This window comes from Carassius auratus, unplaced genomic scaffold (assembly GCF_003368295.1).
Source record: "Carassius auratus strain Wakin unplaced genomic scaffold, ASM336829v1 scaf_tig00033088, whole genome shotgun sequence".
NCBI lineage: Eukaryota > Metazoa > Chordata > Actinopteri > Cypriniformes > Cyprinidae > Carassius > Carassius auratus.
In genome coordinates, this window is record NW_020526047.1 from 204,417 (window position 1) to 222,959 (window position 18,543).

Genomic DNA, 18,543 nt, shown 5'->3' on the forward strand with positions numbered 1-18,543 from the left:
TAAATCCTTCAACTTTTGTAAACCACTGATTTGCATGATAACTTCCTTTATCTTATTGCCTATATAAGTAAAAATTAAACATTTAGAGGTAATTCACTTGTTATCGAGCAGTCTCTGTTATCCAGTTTCCAGCGTCACGGCCTGGTTCTCGTGCCCGAGCTGGAATTACGTTCGGTGGAGAACTGCTAATGGACTGCTGCCACGCGTTTCACTCTTAGCTGAAATATGCTATGAATGGCTTTCCATCACTTGAAGAAACCAATGTAACAAGGTGACTCACACTGTGCCCCTGTGTGTTGCTTTAAACATTATACAGCACAGCTACAATTTTATAGATCAAATAAACGACCTGTCCTCCAACCAATACACTCGTATAAGTCGTTTGTCCAAATCCCTGAAATACGACCCATCAGAGCGTATACTACAATTGCGCCCCTATTGGCAAAAGGTCGTTTTCATATTAATGTTTTATACTCTTTTATTTGCACTCTGGTTTGCGTTTCGTATAGCTCAGTTGGTAGATTATTGCGTTATACCTTGATGTGTAATCATGCTATCATGGGTTCGATCCCAGGGAATGGACGTGCACAAAAATGTATATATGCTCAATAAATCATAATTTAGCATGATTTCTGTGAGGGTTAGGTTTAGGGATGGGATTAGGTGTGGTCATTCGAACCAATAAGCCACCTAGTAAAATATGTAGGAAATACTATGAGATCAGTGTAAAAAGCCCACACCATTGCATTTAAATAAACGTGCATTTTGATGGGTAATGACGTTATACGTAATTTCAATGGATTACGTCTGACCCAGGAGATGAGTTACACAAAAACTACCCAAACACTGAAAAAATACCCCAAGAAACTGATCCAAAAGGCTCGACCCAGCATTTGTGTTGAAAAATAACTCAGGGATCTAAGCTGAGCTGAGGGCTGAGTTGGTCTTCAACTAATAAATGTCTTTACAATCAATTGAGCAATATACAATCACACACACACACACACACACACATATATATATATATATATATATATCATTTATTATATTTTAATAATATTTATGATTATAATTGCAATTCATGGTTATCATGGTTATTTTATTTATTTATTTATTAAGTCTAGCTGATTTTCCAGCCTAAAATGTGTCCAAAATCTCTTTGAAAACCATCAATATTTCAGCCTGACTGGGAAGATTGGAGACCAGTTAAGACCGGTTTAGACTGGTTTTCCGGCCAGGGTTATAAAGACCAAGATATTATTGCTCAAGGAACGTTCTAGAAGTTGCCTTAGAAATGATGTCAGTTTCAGCCAGTTAAGTAATGTGGACTTTTAGAGCATCTATATAGAGAGATTGTACAGTTTCTGATGGTGTTTCACAGATCAAAGCAGAAAACTGTCCCTTATTCACACAAACCCAGTGTGTACGTTTTCCACAGCGCTTCAAATATTGAAAAAAGGATTGATTTGATTTGCATCTGGCGATGACACATGATTTCTGAGCAACCTCTTCAAAGTTTTACGGTATACCTTAATTATTCAGTCAATTTCTCTCATAAATCGAGTACAAAAGATCAGCCAATAAAGAACAAACACATATAACATCGACGCTCTCAACTGCAGGCTTGCTTTATTGACTTGACTGCAGATGTATAAATAACAGCGCGGGTGAAGAGTGTAATAACTAAAGTTTCTCGCTCTGCTTTATTGAGCATAAGCGCTGGAGCCTCACTCCTTTATAATTTACTGACTCTCTTAAATGGCTCCACCACACAAGCAAGAGTTTCTAAAATGAACAAATATTGCTTGTTTTTGGCTCCAGTTCTCCCTCTGTTACCCCGTTTACAAGTGAACATTAAAGCACTGCTAACAATATCATCTATTCACCCTCATCTGTCGTTCATAGAGGTGTATGGCGTCTTCAAAGGCCCATTGAAATGAAACCGCTACAAACGTGATGGCGATTCCATGTGTGTATCGGCTGCGGTCGTAAAAAGGTGATGTCAGCACAGACCCGGCCGTTCCGTCACCCAAACTAACCTCAAAACCTCCGTTGTGCCGGGATTAGGCCTCTTTCAGGAGCCAGATCTGTCAGGCTCTGGTCTTGATTATTTAGGATCAGTTTTATTGCCATGGAAATTATGGCTAATTCTACATCAGCCGTTAGATATACAGCCTGAGCCGTGCACTGGGGTGGTTTGGTGAAAGCTGAAGTCACTAAACTTTGTGTTTCTTTGACTTAAATTCATATGAATACAAATGTGGAAGAGCAGGAACGGGACTGAGTGACTCTACTTATTGTTGAGCCTTACATACATAAATTTACATATAGACATGTAAATTTATATATATAACTAATATCATTAAAATATTATATGACATACAGTGGCATGCAGATGTTTGGGAACCCCTGTAAAAATGTAAGTAATTTTAACAAAATAAGAGCGGTCTTTCAAAATGCATGTTCTTTTTTTATTTAGTTCTGTCCTAAGATATTTTAAATAAAATATGTTGACTTTTCATCCTGTTCAAAAGTTTTCACCCCTTAAAGCGTCATGTTTCCTTATTGTTTATTTATTCATAATTGTTATAGTAGGTTTATTTTAATGGACAGAGACAGAAAATCAATGAAAAAATTCCAGAAAAAATAAAATAAAAGTTAGAGATTGATTTGCATTTCAGTGAGTGAAATTAGTATTTGATCCCCTACCAACCAGCAAGAACTTTGTCTCCCATCTATATCTTCCATTCCAACCTCTCCCACCACCATGGACAAAACCAGAGAGCTGTCAAAGGATGTCAGAGACAAGATTGTAGATCTGCACAAGGCTTGAATGGGCTAAGACCATCAGCAAGAAGCTTGGTGAGAAGGACACAGCTGGTACGATTATTCGGAATTGGAAGAAATAACAAAATAACCATCAATCTGCCTCGGTCTGGAGCTCTGTGCAAGATCTCGCCTCATGGGCTAAAGATGATCATGAGAAAGGTGAGGGATCAGCCCAGAACTACAGGGGAGGAGCTAGTTAATAATCTTAAGGCATTTGGACCACAGTCACCCAGCAAAACATTGGTAACAGACTACACCGCAATGGACTGACATCCTACAGCGCCCAGAAGGTCCCCCTGGTCAAGAAGGCACATGTGCAGGCCTGTTTAAAGTTTGCCAAAGAACATGTAATGATTCAGAGAAGGCTTGGGAGAAAGTGCTGTGGTCAGATGAGACCAAAATTTAGCTCTTTGGCATTAAATCGACTCGCCGTGTTTGGAGGGAGAGAAATGAATGACCCCAAGAACACCCTCCCTACAGTCAAGAACGGAGGAGGAAACATTATGTTTTGGGCTGTTTTTCTGCTAAGGGTACAGGACGACTTCAACATCATGAGGGACAAATTGACTGGGCCATGTACTGTAAAATCTTGGACGAAAACATCCTTCCCTCAGCCAAAACACTGAAGATGGGTCATGGATGGGTCTTCCAGCACGACAATGACCCTAACCATACCGCCAAGGAGACATTGGAGTGGCTCAAGAAGAAGCACATTAAGTTCAGACCTCAATCCATTAGAAAATCTGTGGAGGAAGCTGAAACTTTGAGTTGCCAAACGACAGCCAAGAAACCTTAACGATTCAGAGAGGATCTGTAAAGAGGAGTGGATTAAAATCAATCCTGAGATGCGTGTGAACCTGGTGACTACAAAAAACTTCTTACCTCTGTACTTGTCAACAAGGGTTTCTGCACCAAGTATTAAGTCGTGTTTTGCTTGGGGATCAAATACTTGTTTCACTCACTGAAATGCAAATCAATTCTAACCTTTATATAATGTGCTTTTTTTCTGGATTTTTTGGGTGGTATTCTGTCTCTGTACATTTAAAAGATAATATATATATATATATATATATATATATATATATATATATATATATATATATATATATATATATATATATATATATATATAATTACATTATGTAATTTTGACATGGGAAAGAAATTGTAAATTAATGCTGAATGGAAAAAAAATACAGTTTTATTACAGTTTATAATGCAGATTTGCAGTAATAAAACCTATTTTAAAAAGACCTCTATTGTGTGAGAGAAATTAAAAGATTGGTGATACATTTTTTTGCAAATGTGATGTTAGTTTATATGCATATAATTAATATTGCAGTTTAGTTTTAATATAACATAAAATAACTATTTTAATTTAAAGTCTGCGTGTGGTTTCATGCTATCTGCTTGAGATAAGCTGCACTGTACAGATATGAATGTATGATGTGTACATAATATGATACCACTGTTATGGCATATAGGGACAGACGAGGCCACAACAAAGAGCTTCATTAGGTTGTTATAAAGGTCTGATTTAAACCTGAAATAAATGCAGTTTCCAGGGAGATAGTTGTCAGGGCAAGCCTGATGTTTAAAAGCATCGATTAGCAATGTTGTGTTCATGCCGTCACCTCAGCAGGCTGCGAATGCAAAAAAGGTTTATAAATAGCATGGGTTGAAGAAAGACTATCTGTGAGTGATTTTAAAATAGTAATGCTCAGCAGGCTTAGTCAGTGTTTTAGTGATGTCGTCAGTCGATGAAATGTCTAGAACAAAGATCACTGGTTTGTGCTATTGTGGAGATTTCACTTACTTGTTTTTCCTTCTTTTAGCTGACACGCTGGAGAATTATGACGTAATTGAACCACACCTGCTCATCGGAGGACAGCAGAGACCGGTCAGTCTAATAAAGTCAATGGTAAGTCACTGGTAAAGTCGAGCTCCCAGTTTTTCTCTCAGAAACACATTATGGCCATATACACATTGCAGCTAAATTCAGTTGTCACTTCACCTTTTAGTGCTTAGTCCTGTTGTGTACACAGTTCAGTGATTCATGGGAGTAAAAACTGCATTCTACAACCACTGACTCTCGAACAATGCAGGAATTGACAACTGCATTTAAAGAAATTCTATGCACTTTTCATACCAACTTGAATAATTGGTTGTTAATGCTGTTTTTAAAGAGTTTTTTTTTTGCCTATATGTGCAATGCAGAAAATCACAGGGGTACATTTTTGACTCATTAGTGTTGCCAGAGCTTGTCTGAAAAACAAAAACAAACAAACAATAAAAACAAGCCCATAATAAGCTCATATCCAAACGTGTTATCTTGGAAGTAAAACACATACAAAAATATAGTGACCTGCATATGCCTACTCCATAATGCCTACTTATTTACTCCATAATTTGTATTGTTTCAAGAGTAGAGCCCAAACATCAAACTTAGAGATGCTTAAAAAGCCACAGTTATAATAAGTGGACATGGCAACCCTACAAGCACACACACACACACACACACACACACACACACACACACACTGCACAGGGTTGCCAAGTCAGCTGTTTTCCCGTGGAATTTAGCTACTTTTAAATGGCTGCCATGGGTAAACTGAACATTTGACTGAAATGCTTGTACTAAATATGTTATATTCTACCAATGATAAAACTGCGTTAGATGCTAAATGTTCAAGTTTGTGAAGTAAAGCCACTGGTGAAGAGCCTTTGTGTTGTGTTTATGATCACAACGATATTGGTTTTCAAATTGTATAACAGTGTCTGTAAAATATGAACTTAAGGTATGGGAATTGCATATTTAGATATTTGGGATATGGTAATTTGGCTACTTTTGCATGCAGACCTGGCAACACCTAACATAAAAAGGTTTTGGTTGCTGTAATATTACTTATCAGACAACACAAATTGTGGATACCAAATGTGCAAGATGGCATACTTTTGCTATGGTTACCACGGTGTCAATCTTTTTCAAGAGTGAGTTCAGTTCTGTTCACACACAAAACTGTAATTCAGGGCATTAACTCAAGTATTTAAATATGGCTGGGTTTACAGTGAAACTTTACAGTGTCCTCTTGGCCTTTGAAAGTTAAAAGTGTTTTGTAAAATTATTGTAGATTTAGTCAACTAAAGTCTTATGATATTTAGTCAACTAAAACTAGACTTAAACTAAAAACAATTCAGATTACTAAAATATGACTAAACTAAATGGCATTTTAGTCAAAAGACTATGACTAATTTTATAATCAAAATTTGCTACCAAAATGAACACTGTAGGACAGTCAATGGAGGGTGTAACTGTGGGAATATAGTGGAAGAACTGTATTAGCTGGACTCACATCATCAAAAAATGAGCACATGCTTTACCTGCCGTGCCACACTGTTCTTCTTCATTACCCAGTTTGCACAGGCACACTGTCTGACACAATGACATTTTCCTGTTAAGTTTCCTGGAGCAGCGAAAGGTCATCCCTTAATACTCCCAACACCACATGTCAAGCCTGGGATGAAGATCTTCAGCTGGAATGCTGTGTTTCTTTTTTTGGGAAATTAATAATTGATACTGACACTTGGCATGTTTTGCTCCAGTGCAGCAATGGCTGTTTGGATCCTCCAGGTGGTCTATGATAAAATCGAAATGGGAGGTAATGCTATTGTTGGAGACCAGTGATTATTCGTCAATGCAAGTCTCTCTTGTTCCTTTTCAGTAGATTTATGAACTAGTGATGGAGATTATGACCAAAAAGATTAGTTGACTGATTCGTTCAGTGACTCTGGCGAATTAATACCTGAAAGCCAATGAAAGTCAATACCAGTTAAGTTTGAAGACCCCTGGGAGCTTCACAAAGTTCTTTCATACTTCTTGCTTTGACACTTTTGTTTTACACTCTTGCAGTGATGTCACTTTGAAACATCTGTGAGGAACCCTTACAAGGGTGTTACATTTGCTCCATTTGTTTGCTTTACTGTGGATTAGTGGAGGTCAAAGGTGTTAGCGCTGGTTTTTAACCAAGTTACATCCATAAGAGCATCAACCTCAAATGTCTTTTCATCAGAGATTTATAAATGCACTCCCACAAACCCACAAACTCTCAATGTATCCCATGCGGTTTAATAATTTTTTCCAACAAATACAGTGAATGCTACATCCATGCATTTAATAAAGTAATAGGCCACAGGCTGACGTATGTTATAGTGGTTTTACCATGGGAAACCATGTATTTTCCTTTCCCTTACCAAAAAGAAGTATACTTCAAGTTTATTTTACTGAGTATACTTAAGTAAACAAAACTGATAAAAAAATCAGTGTTCTAGTTGTATACTTGTAAGTGTACTATATCAACACTTCTTGGGACTAAATTGGCCCACTTTCTAGATTATACTTGTAAGTATACTTTAAGTATAACAGTAGCAAACTTTGAGTACACAACTATGTTTTTAGTTTGTACTTCAACTATACTAAATGTGAACTTAGTATTTTTTGTACACTTTGTAGTATAGTCTCAGTAAACTACTAGTTTAGAAGTTTTATACTGCAAATATACTTGTTAATTTTCTTTAAGTGAACTTTACATCATAATTTTAAGTATACTACTCCATACTTAGTATACTATGTCCATATTTAGATATTAATTTGTATTTTTGTTATATGAATATCTGAACATACAAAACATCAAAAGAAGGAACAAGGTAAATGCTGGTAAACAAACAAACAAACAAAAAAAACATTATATTCTAGCTTCATGCATTCTTTTTTTATAAAAACATGAAAGATAAATAAATAAATAAATAAATGAGATTTAAAAAAAAAAAAATTCTGAGTTGAAATTCATTCTGAGTTGGATTCAGAATGATAATCAAAATTTAGATAGAGTCGATCAACACCTGCTTTATGCATCTGTTGTTTCGGTTTCTTCTTTTTTTTCTGTACAGAAAGTGTGTTATGGCGCCCCCTACCTGATAACAATGAAACCATGGATTCCCGGAGCACAAGTATAGCTCAAATATATTTAGACTTCTTCTAAGTATAAGTCAGGTATACTTAAATGTGACTTAAAGTATATTTCTGAGAAGTACATAAAAAGAAGACTCTTTTAAGTTTACAAGAAGTATACTAATAGTACACTTGAATAAACTTCTTTTTCGTAAGGGTTGGCTTTTGTTTAATCTGCTTTTCTTTTTTTCCATCACTTGGATGAAGGTCAGCCCATATTCTAGGTCAAATTTGTGCTAAAGACTTAACTTTCCCACCATCTACCTCAGTGTGTATGTGTCACGGTTGTAGCCATGCATTAGCACGCATATGCAATGATGCATGGGCCTCTTCATGTTTGACAGATGATTCATGCTTATTTCTGCTGTATTTTGTCAACGCCTGGCTGGTTTAAATCCATTTCCCTTAGAGCCTTGTAGTAAATCTGCCGAACTTTCAGACTTACAGAGCGTGAAGTGAATTAATGTCAGAGAGAATTGAAACATAAAACTAATCCTGACAGCTACAGACTTACGACACAATGGTGGATTAATTTTATCCTGTACAAAAGCCCACTCAAATCTGGAAAGATGCTTTCTCTCGCTGTGTATTGGTCTGCGGACTTGCATTGTCTTTAAAGCAGCGGTTAGAACTTCATCTTCCATGACTGTAACCACTAACATAAGTTAAGCCAACAAGAAACAGCTATTGCAACCCATTTTACTTTCATAATTTGATGCATTTCGGATAAACCGTAATACTTAACGCAAATAAAGATGTGCGACCACATTTCTATTCTCCAGTCCATTGGGAATATGTGTTTTTGTACTGACCACTAATGATATGGACACACAAGTTAATAGTTGACTTGTATGAATAAACCAGCAATTTATTTACTTATGTCATGCATAAGTACGAGATGATTTTGCAAATCTCCATAGGTTGATCATTCGTTTTGTTTCTTTCAAAGCCACTAGAAGGCAAGGCTGCAACCTTTAGCCCAAAAAGCATAATAAAAAAAAAAAAAAAAAAAAGCATAATGGCATAATTATTAAAAAGCATAATTTGTTGTTTTAAATTGATGTCAATGGAGGAATGGATTCACTATGCTGAATAAACAGCTTTTTAAAGGAATGTGCTTATTGTTTAACGAATAGACAGCCTATCGGATAATCTTCAATATGTTTTACATTAAACAATCCTAAACAAAAAAAAAATGCAGTTTTATATTCCAAGTTAATGATGCAAGTTGACTGTTACACTTTCTCCAATTGTAAGTAATACAGACCCTCTTATCTCTCAGTTGATATGTCAACTGTATCCCACGATGCAGTGCACAATGTAATGCACTTATTGTGACCATTTTGATGGATGATCAATACCGTGATTCTGAACATCTATTTAATTTTGTGTAAAACTTAATTTTTGAACTCACTTTCTTTTTTATTTTTATTTTTCACCGCCCATTAATGAGGAGACTTTGGGGAGTGATTTTCGAAAATGTGAATTGTGTGTCTTCTGTTGCATTTGTTTTCAGTTTAGGAGATCATGCTTTTCTTCGTTCTCTTTTGTCTGGTTTTAGGGTCATCCTGAATCACTGAAGGTGCTAATAGAAGTGGATGGAGAGCAGCTGCTACTTGATCTGCAGAAAAATGAGTAAATCCGTCTTTATTCTGGCACTTTACCACATACACGGTACCACAGAACAATGATGGTAACATTAGGTATTACCATGGCACGCTGATATACTATGGCAGGGGGTTTTAGTCTTTTAAATGCCACAGACCCCAAATATGATCATCCTCTTGTGAAAGACCCCATCATAAAATTAAAAAAGGAACTATGTGTTTGTATGCATAAATACCCAGTTTGTATTTTATATTAATTAATGTAATATGTGAAAAATATTGTTTGGAGATAATTTTTTCCTATTACTTTAAGTTTTTTTAACCCCCAATATACTGTTTGCTTGTTCATTCATTCTAGTTTTAGTTTACTTTTTATTATAATTATTAATTATTCATTTTTTACGGACTCTCTAGCGCTTCTATGCATGACATCTGTGTTGGCAGTTCCCTTTGTCCAACAGTTTATTATTAATATTATTATCAATATTTATTTGTAATTTCGGGTGTTTTGACTGTTAATAAATCCTAAAACATATTTTGCAGTGATATGTTTGTAAGAGCGTAAAAGCTGTGTTTTGTTACTTAAATAAGACATGCTATGTAGCCACAGTTAGTTGCTTATTTAGAGTATATATTTATTGGGTTTGTCCATTTTCGCATCATTGTCTATATTGTATACAATAGCAGAGGAGATATTCGTTCAGGGCATATTTTCGGTTTGGTGTTTGATTTCTACATGAGGAATTGTAGTATATCTTTATTTTTTGCATTTGAAGGCTGAGCTGATGTTCTGTGTTTCAGAAGTGTTAGACCAGTTTGACGCGGTCAATCAGGTCGGCGTAATGAAGCTCCTGTCAAACCAACCCTTGCCAGTGTGGTTTTTGAATGCAAATGAACATTCGCTGTGACAGCTTCGTGCCGGCGGCAACAAAACAGAGTCTAATTACTGAATCTGCTGATTTCCATGCTCTTCATTTGTTTTGCAGTATATCATCCAGAGAGCGAGAGGGTGGGAGAGTAACTTCATTGCGTGAGCTTCTGATTTTATATTCAGGTCTCTGGTAACAGAGCATGTGTGAATGTGAACCAGAGCGTGAAGAATTAAAAAAAACATTCAAAATTTGTGGCGCATTTAAAGTTGCGGCGTAAGTGACCATGACGTTATAGATTTCTTGTAGCCTACATACACAGCTGCTAAATGCTGCCCAGGTCTTGATATGAGACAGGACACAAAAACACAAAAAGTGTTTTCTGCTCACCAAGTCTGCATTTATTTGATAAAAAAAAAAAAAAAAAAAAACGGTAATATTGTGAAATATTATTACGATTAAAATAAGTTTTCTATTGAATATAAAAAGTAATTTATTTCTGTGATGTAAAGCTGAATTTTCAGCATCGTTACTCTTCAGTGTCATATGATCCTTTAGAAATTATTCTTAGATGTTGATTTGTTGTTATTTTAGTAACATTTAATTATTATTAGTGTTGAAAACCGTCGTGCTGCTTCATATTTTTGTGGAAACCATGATGCATTTAATTTTTTCAGGATTCTTTGTTGACTAGAAAGTTCAAAAGAACAGCATTTATTTGAAATATAGTTATTTTGTAATATTATAAATGTCACTTCTGATCAGTTACATTCTTACTAAATGAGCAATTAATGAAAAATAAAATGTCTGGCCCAAAGTTTTGAACAGCATTATATATAAATGTTTTGTAGACAGAACACCAGTATTGCCATAGAGCCTGTTTTCCAGAAAACCTCGGCTTCACTGTTATTGTGGCTTTTGGCTGAGGCTGTGGTGGTCAGACAGTGTCATGTGGAAATTAAATCCAGCATTTGTTAAACTGCATGAGTAAGAGAGTGAGAGAGATCTCGTGTGAGTCTCCTGCCCCACTGAAGCTGATGAATTCCAGTTGTTGAAACTGGATGAAGCAGAAAAACATTCATCAAATCAAATTATCAAAGTTGAAAGCTTGGATTTGTTTTTCAAACTGATTTCAGCACAAGGAGTTCAAAATGTTGTGGGAGGTGCTCAGCACACTGATTTACAGGGTCAAAGATTTTAGTCCTTTCATAAGCAGCAGTGAAACACATGATGACCAGTTTGTGTTCTTTATGTTCCTAGTCTTTTAGTCTATAAATGCTTGATCGCAGTTTAGTAACCGAGTCAAAGCAGTAGATGTGCACTTAAATATATCAATGCATGTTTTCTGTAAGAAATACAGTAATAAATAGTTGCCGGTAGCCCATGACTTCCACTGTAGGGAAACAATAGTATGCAGGTCAATGGCTACCGGCAAATCTTCAAAACATATTTGTGTGTGTGTGTGTGTGTGTGTGTGTGTTTGGCACACAAGTAACAAGACATGAAGCTGAATTAAATGGTCTTTGTTCATTTATATAAGAACATGAATTCAATTTAATCTTCTTGATTTTAATCAAAGCCCCTAATTAAGTTGTACGAGTAAATTTAATATCTGTGAATAACCCTGAAGTGGAAATGGAGGTAAAATTGGTTCTTTTTTTTTTCTCTTCACAGTCAGAACAAAGTGCATTATTCTTCTGCCCAGTCAAATACAGAAGTATAATTTGGCAAACAGTGGGGTGGCATCACTGCTGTAGTTTCTGCGGTTGTGTGCATCGGGATGGTCAGTATGTTGGTATATTAGTATGCAGGTGATTTAATGCATTATTTTTCTAAATAGTCATGTTGCAATCTTTATTGGACCTGTAACATATATTTTTTAAGCAAAACCAAAGCATGCTATGCTCAGAATGAGCGGAAGTGATTTCTGGACTGTTCCCATAGCGTGTGAGAGAGAGACACAGTGGTGGAAGAGGAGACCACCTCTCCTGAGCGCTGGAGACGTGTTGTTATCAGAGGCATGACCCTTCCATGTGCCAGACAGGAAAACAAGGTCTCCACACCTTCTCACATTATCATGAAGCGATAAACCCGAGCGGATGATTAACACAGACTCCTGGAAAGTGTGGAAACACTGGCCGGTGGTTCTCAACTGAATTTTTCGGTAGGGTACAGTTTTTATGTGATTTTTCAAGTGGCAACCAAACACCATACCAAAATTATATTTAAAAATATATATTTAGTAATTCAATAAAATTTTTACTATACAAAACAATCACTGGAATAGGTTTGAAAATTTTTAATGTATTAGGAATTTTGTTTCATAATTAGTTCTTTTTGTTGTTTTATTGCGATTTCTCAAAGTGCAAAATTGTTGCAATATAATTTTTTACATTATATTATATGTATATGTACAGGTATATATATATATATATATATATATATATATATATATATATATATATATATATATATATATATATAGTTTTGAATAATAATTAATATCTATATATATATATATATATATATATATATATATGATAAAAACTAAAATATTTTATATCTGACCCTAGATGAAGGTCTTTCATTATTATTATTCTTTTAAATATTCATTAAATAACAATGACCTGTTTCTCATACAAATCATATCTCTTCAAAATACTTTGTCACATCGACTACTTAAAGAGCCAATAAGATGTAAATTCTAAGCTTCCTATCACTGTTTATAAGTCCTGTACATTAGGTTTAAATCCATCCAAGGTTAAAAAACATTGTAATTTTGTCAAAAGATCATTTTAAAATTACCTCAATTCTCATAGATCCCCAAACGGTTCGTGCAAAGCTGTTCATGCCGCGCGCTTCAGTTTGAATCCGAATAGCGCTTTCAACGCGGGGGGGTGGGGGGGTGGAAGGGGGGCGCACATTAGATATAATGAAGGGAGACATGAAAAACAGACATCGCGTTGTTTTCATATGGATTACTTTATCACAGAAAATATGTTTTCGGCAGCACTTGTTTAGTCTTAAAGTAGACATGTCAAGCTTTCTATAGATATCTCTCTCATGTCTCTTCGTTGAGTATTCACGGAGTTACACTTCATTTTAATGACGTGTTTGTACATGACGATCGGCGCAGAGAAAGGCTGCAGACAGCACACATACTGATAAGACACTCGGGAGAAAACAAACACATAACTTCATAATCATACTTCGCGTTGTGATTCGGAGATTCTCGTTGTTCTAAATAAAGTTGGTAATGAACCCTCTTTTATGGCCAAACGCTTTGAAAATCCCGCTGTACTCACCGAGATTAGAAAAGCAGTCATCAGTGAAATGTTGTGAACACAACAAAAGGGATTTGTTGTACTGCTCTGTTATTGTGGTAAAAATGAATTTTAGCCATTGGTTCTTCTGATTTTCATTCTTTGGCAGTGAAAATAAAACAAACTTGCCTTTACAATTAAAAACACACTGTCTCCTCGACATGATGCTCTCACACCAACCAGAGCGTCTGTGTGGGGGGGGGGGGCAGGTCAGAGGTCAGTTTCTCCCAAGACGGTAGGCGGAGATTATTATGCAAAGTGTTCCTAGTGACGTACAAAGAGATGGGCAAAAGATCTGAAATCTATAACGACTCGTTTCAGCGATTCAGAGTCGACTCCTTACTTTAGAAGTCAATAACTTTATAAATCGTGTACTTTTTGGTTAAATTATTTTGCACATTGTTTACACTGATGGACAGCTACATCATACACTGTAATACAGTTAATTTTTGATTTCCCATCTGTGTGGCTCTTTAAATTATTATTATTATTTTTTATTTTTTTGAGACCGAATATCTCTGCTCAGTAAATGATGTAATTTTATTAGAAAAAGCAGTAACAACACACATTTAAAATAAATCATACAGGTTTGGAAGAACATGAGGTTAAATACAGACTATGACTTTAATCCAGCAATGCCATTTCTATTATAATCTCACAAACACACTCAAATGCACAGACTGAAAGATGCTTATAGCAGCACGTCCACAGAGACAAGCGGACTCATCTGGAAAAGAGTTTCAACATAACTGGAGCTGTAATGTGATGAACAGAGAGAAGAGGAGAAGAGCGGACAGGCCCTGATTCATGTTGACCTGGATCCAAAAAATATCTGTGTTAAATAACAGTCAACTGAGACCGTTACACAAAAGAGAACTGATTCGACTTTTAAGTCGATGCACTGTAAATTCAAGATGAACGGAGTTATTTTGCACTAAATTTTTAGTCGACAAAAAAAGTGTGAGTTTGGTTCATTTAAAGAAATCAAGCGTGAATACGCAGTTTTCACTCATTGGGCCCTATTTTAACGATCTGAAACGCAAGTATCAAAGCGCGAAGCGCAAGTAACTTTGTGGGCGGGTCTCGGCGCTGTTGCTATTTTCCCGGCGGGATAAATGGCTCTTGCGCCCGGCGCAAATCTAAAATGGGTTGGTCTGAAGTAGCTTCATTATTCATAGGTGTGGTTTGGGCGTAACGTGAAATAAACCAATCAGAGCGTCATCCAACATTCCCTTTAAAAGCAGGTGCGCAAGTTCCATTATGGATTGCTATTATTATGGCGTATTTACCAGGCGCACGCCAGGAGCGGTTCACAGCCGAGGAGACTGATGTTCTTGTAAGAGCAGTGAAAGACAGAGAAGCTGTGTTGTATGGGGATGGGAGAAACCCACCCAAAATAGCGTCGGTTAAACAGGCGTGGGAGGAAATAGCCACAATTGTTTCATCGATTTTTTTTTTCCTGGTTCTTGACGGACAAACAAATTTGTCAGATGTCCTTATATACATATATGTCTTGCCACTATCGGGCAAACAGGTCTGATCCTTAATTACTACAATTAGCCTGAATAATTTGTAAGCAAGATTTCACAGTGATTTCCGTCATCTCATGTGTTAATATTTTTTTAGTGTAACAATTTATGATTTGCAAAAATAACTGTTGCATCTGTGTAGATTACATGAGCAAAGTGTATGCGCGTTGTGCACGCTATAGCCTACATTATGGTCAAGCTTGCGCCCTTAAAATAGCAGAATGAACAACGCGCAACGCGCCACTGACTTTAGACTAGGTTTTTTCTGGTCAGTGGCGCAATTGTTTAATGGAACAGCAAAATAGCACCAGGGATTGTTTGCGCCGGAACACGCCTCCTTTTTTGCGCTGAACCGCCCAGGGAGCGCAAGTTCATTCACTAGTTTAGCGACGTGCTTCTGTGGAGGGAAAAGCGCGCTTTGCGCGGGTGCAAAATAGGAATGACACATGCGTCGGTGTACAAAGTCAATTGCGCTGGGTGCAAGATAGGGCCCATTGTTATAATAGCTGATGTTTCAGTGAGACATTAGCCTTGATATCTGAGCAGCAGCATCACGCGAATCATGTCACAACTAAAACTGCAATATGACTTTCTGACCGAATCGGCCACGGATAAAATCATTTGGCACTCGAAAAAACTCAAGTGCAGAGCTGGAAAGATGAGAGAGCAGCACAATCAGGCTCGATGTGTAATAGAGAATGAGGGAGAGAGTGCGTTTGTAAGACATTCATACAAAAGACAAGAAAATGATGCTTAAAGAGACCGAAGACTGCGACAAACACACCTCCTCCTGAGAGTTTGTGAGATGTTTTCTGCGTTTCCCCTCTAATTAATTTGTAATGTCAAGGAGCCGGTTCCCTGCGATAATGACCGCTGTGAGCTGTAGATAACTGGAGCTCTTGATTAGACCGTCTGAAACACTGTTATGAGACTCAGCACTTGAAGATCTTGTTTTTCCCAGACTCATCTGCACTAATAAAGAGCTGGAGTCATGTACTGCATCATCGGCTAGCAGTGGTAGCGGTACAAAAGACTTTATTACCACAATCAGATCGCTTGCCTGTAATGAAGTAATGTAGTGGGAAAACGTTCAGGTTTTCAAAGATGTGGAAAAAATATATAATTGTATAAAATCATTATTAATACACAAATATTATAAATGTTGTAATGGATTTATGTTTTATATGTATATGGATGTAATGTTTACATAATACTAATGATATAAAAAATTTATTCAGGTAATATTAGTATTTAAATATTATTATATATACATTATGATCATTATGTTTATGTAATATTAATAATATTTATATATTATATATATAATTATTGTAATTATAATTATATTTTCATAAATATACACTTCCTAAATATATAATCTTCTTTATTTAAAATTATTATTAATGCATTATGATAATTATGTTTATGTAAAATTAATAATGTTGTTTATGTATGAAGAATAATTTAATATTATATATATATATATATGTGTGTGTGTGTGTGTGTGTGTGTGTGTGTGTGTGTATGTGTATATGTATGTGTGTATATATATATATATATATATATATATATATATATATATATATATATATAAAATATATAAAATCTAATATTTTATAATCTATTCAAATCTATTCTCTAAAGAAACTGTAAATATAGTGCACAATGTACTTTATTAATTTGAAGGATTTGTAGTAATTTTACTATTTCACTATTTCACTTGTGCATAAAAGGAACAGCTGGAGTTGTTGCAAACTGGGTTAATTGATGTGGTGTGCGTGCCTCTTAGTTGCATTTTCTTCTTTTATTTAGTACTAAATATGCTGGCAGAATTACAGATGTGCAGAATTGTTCTTTTGATAATAGATTTCATTTTAAAAGCATTAAATTACATGCATAGAATGGCATTCAGGCATTACTCATGTCAGTTGGCCGTTATACAGTTTTTATTACCATTTCTCCATATTTATGTTCTGTACAGTGACTTCATGTTTTACCGACCAGCTCGAGTTCTTTGTCCTTATAAGGTGGACGCATGAACCAGTCGAATCAAAAGATGGATTTTGGGAGTTGAATTGGATCCATGTACATTGTTCCGTATAATGGATCATCAGTGTAATAGACAAAAATATTAGCTCTGTTTCAAAGCTGATCTGCACAAATTTGGTGTGAGTGAGGGAATTCAGAAAAACCACTGCCCATGAATTGCTCTTACCGCTAATGAAATTAGATTTTGTATTATTTTTAAAGGGTTGACAGATTGTGACACTTTATGATGTAATAGTGTTGGTAAACCCTGCTTCTGCTGAAGAAAATCAACGCCTGCTTTTAGCATCCCTACTTGTTTAGCCCTGTCCACCAATTATAAATTACTGCCTGTTTAGCCCCGCCCACCGATTATACATTACTGCCTGTTTAGCTCCGCCCACCGACTCTGCAGTGGCTGTTTACTTCCGGGTCTACAATCTGTCACACCAGGCCAGAAAATAGCCTCATTATTTATTAGTAAAATAAATAATAATTTAAAATAACATTAATATACATTACTATATCATACATTTATTAGTATTATTATATTTGTATTACAATTAAACATTTTATTTAAAAAATTATAAATGTTATAATAAATACATTACTAAATTTAAATATTTTTGCATACTGAGAAAAAAAAAGCCCATTGAACCAAGGATATAAAATAAAATAAAAATTATTAGTTATGTTAAAATAAATAAGATGGCAATTTTATTTATTTATTTATTTATTTGGTGGTGAATTATTGTTTAAAATATACAGCAAAGTCCTAATAAACCTGGCATTGTATTTTACTAATACTGTCACTCTTTGATGGATTGCTTTTGTTCCTCTTTTTAAATCACTTTGAATAAATGCATGAATGTAAATGGCTGCTAAATTCATAAAAGTTTCATGTTCCGTCTACCACAAAGAAATATTTCAATTATATCTGGCTGTTTTTATTTGTTTGTGTCTTTAGCTGTATTTGTGGAGGTGTTTGAGTGTGTTGTTATTTTCCTCACTTGCTCATCCCACATCCTGTCTTCGCTCTGACACTCAGCTTGACCTCAGTCCGAGCATCCTGTTGCTCAGCAGAGACTCTTGACCTTTGACCTTGGTGCAGTGGCCAGTCGGTCTGACAGCCTGTGCTGAATAAGTGTTTGAAAGAGACAGTCTGTCTTGGACCGGTCTGGAGGGGTTTATCCTGTGCACTTTACAAAAAAACACCAAGCAAACAAAACCTCTTGCATCCGCCTCATCTGACCAGTGTTCACCCCTGAGTCCTGAAGATCTGCTGAGGAAATCCAATCCTGCTTTAGTGATTTTCCTTTTGTTGGCTAATTTCAGGGGATTCGGTTTGAGGCG

General features: G+C 35.8%; 1 protein-coding gene across 1 annotated transcript in view; it reads left to right on the top strand.

Annotated features, from left to right (window-relative positions):
* The window catches only part of LOC113081088 (disintegrin and metalloproteinase domain-containing protein 12-like), an 86,286-nt gene that overhangs the window by 11,724 nt on the left and 56,019 nt on the right, over positions 1-18,543 (top strand). Inside the window, exons 2-3 of the mRNA XM_026253135.1 lie at positions 4,665-4,750; positions 9,399-9,472. Coding sequence (XP_026108920.1) covers positions 4,665-4,750; positions 9,399-9,472 — 160 coding nt within the window. The remainder of the gene's footprint in view (positions 1-4,664; positions 4,751-9,398; positions 9,473-18,543) is intronic.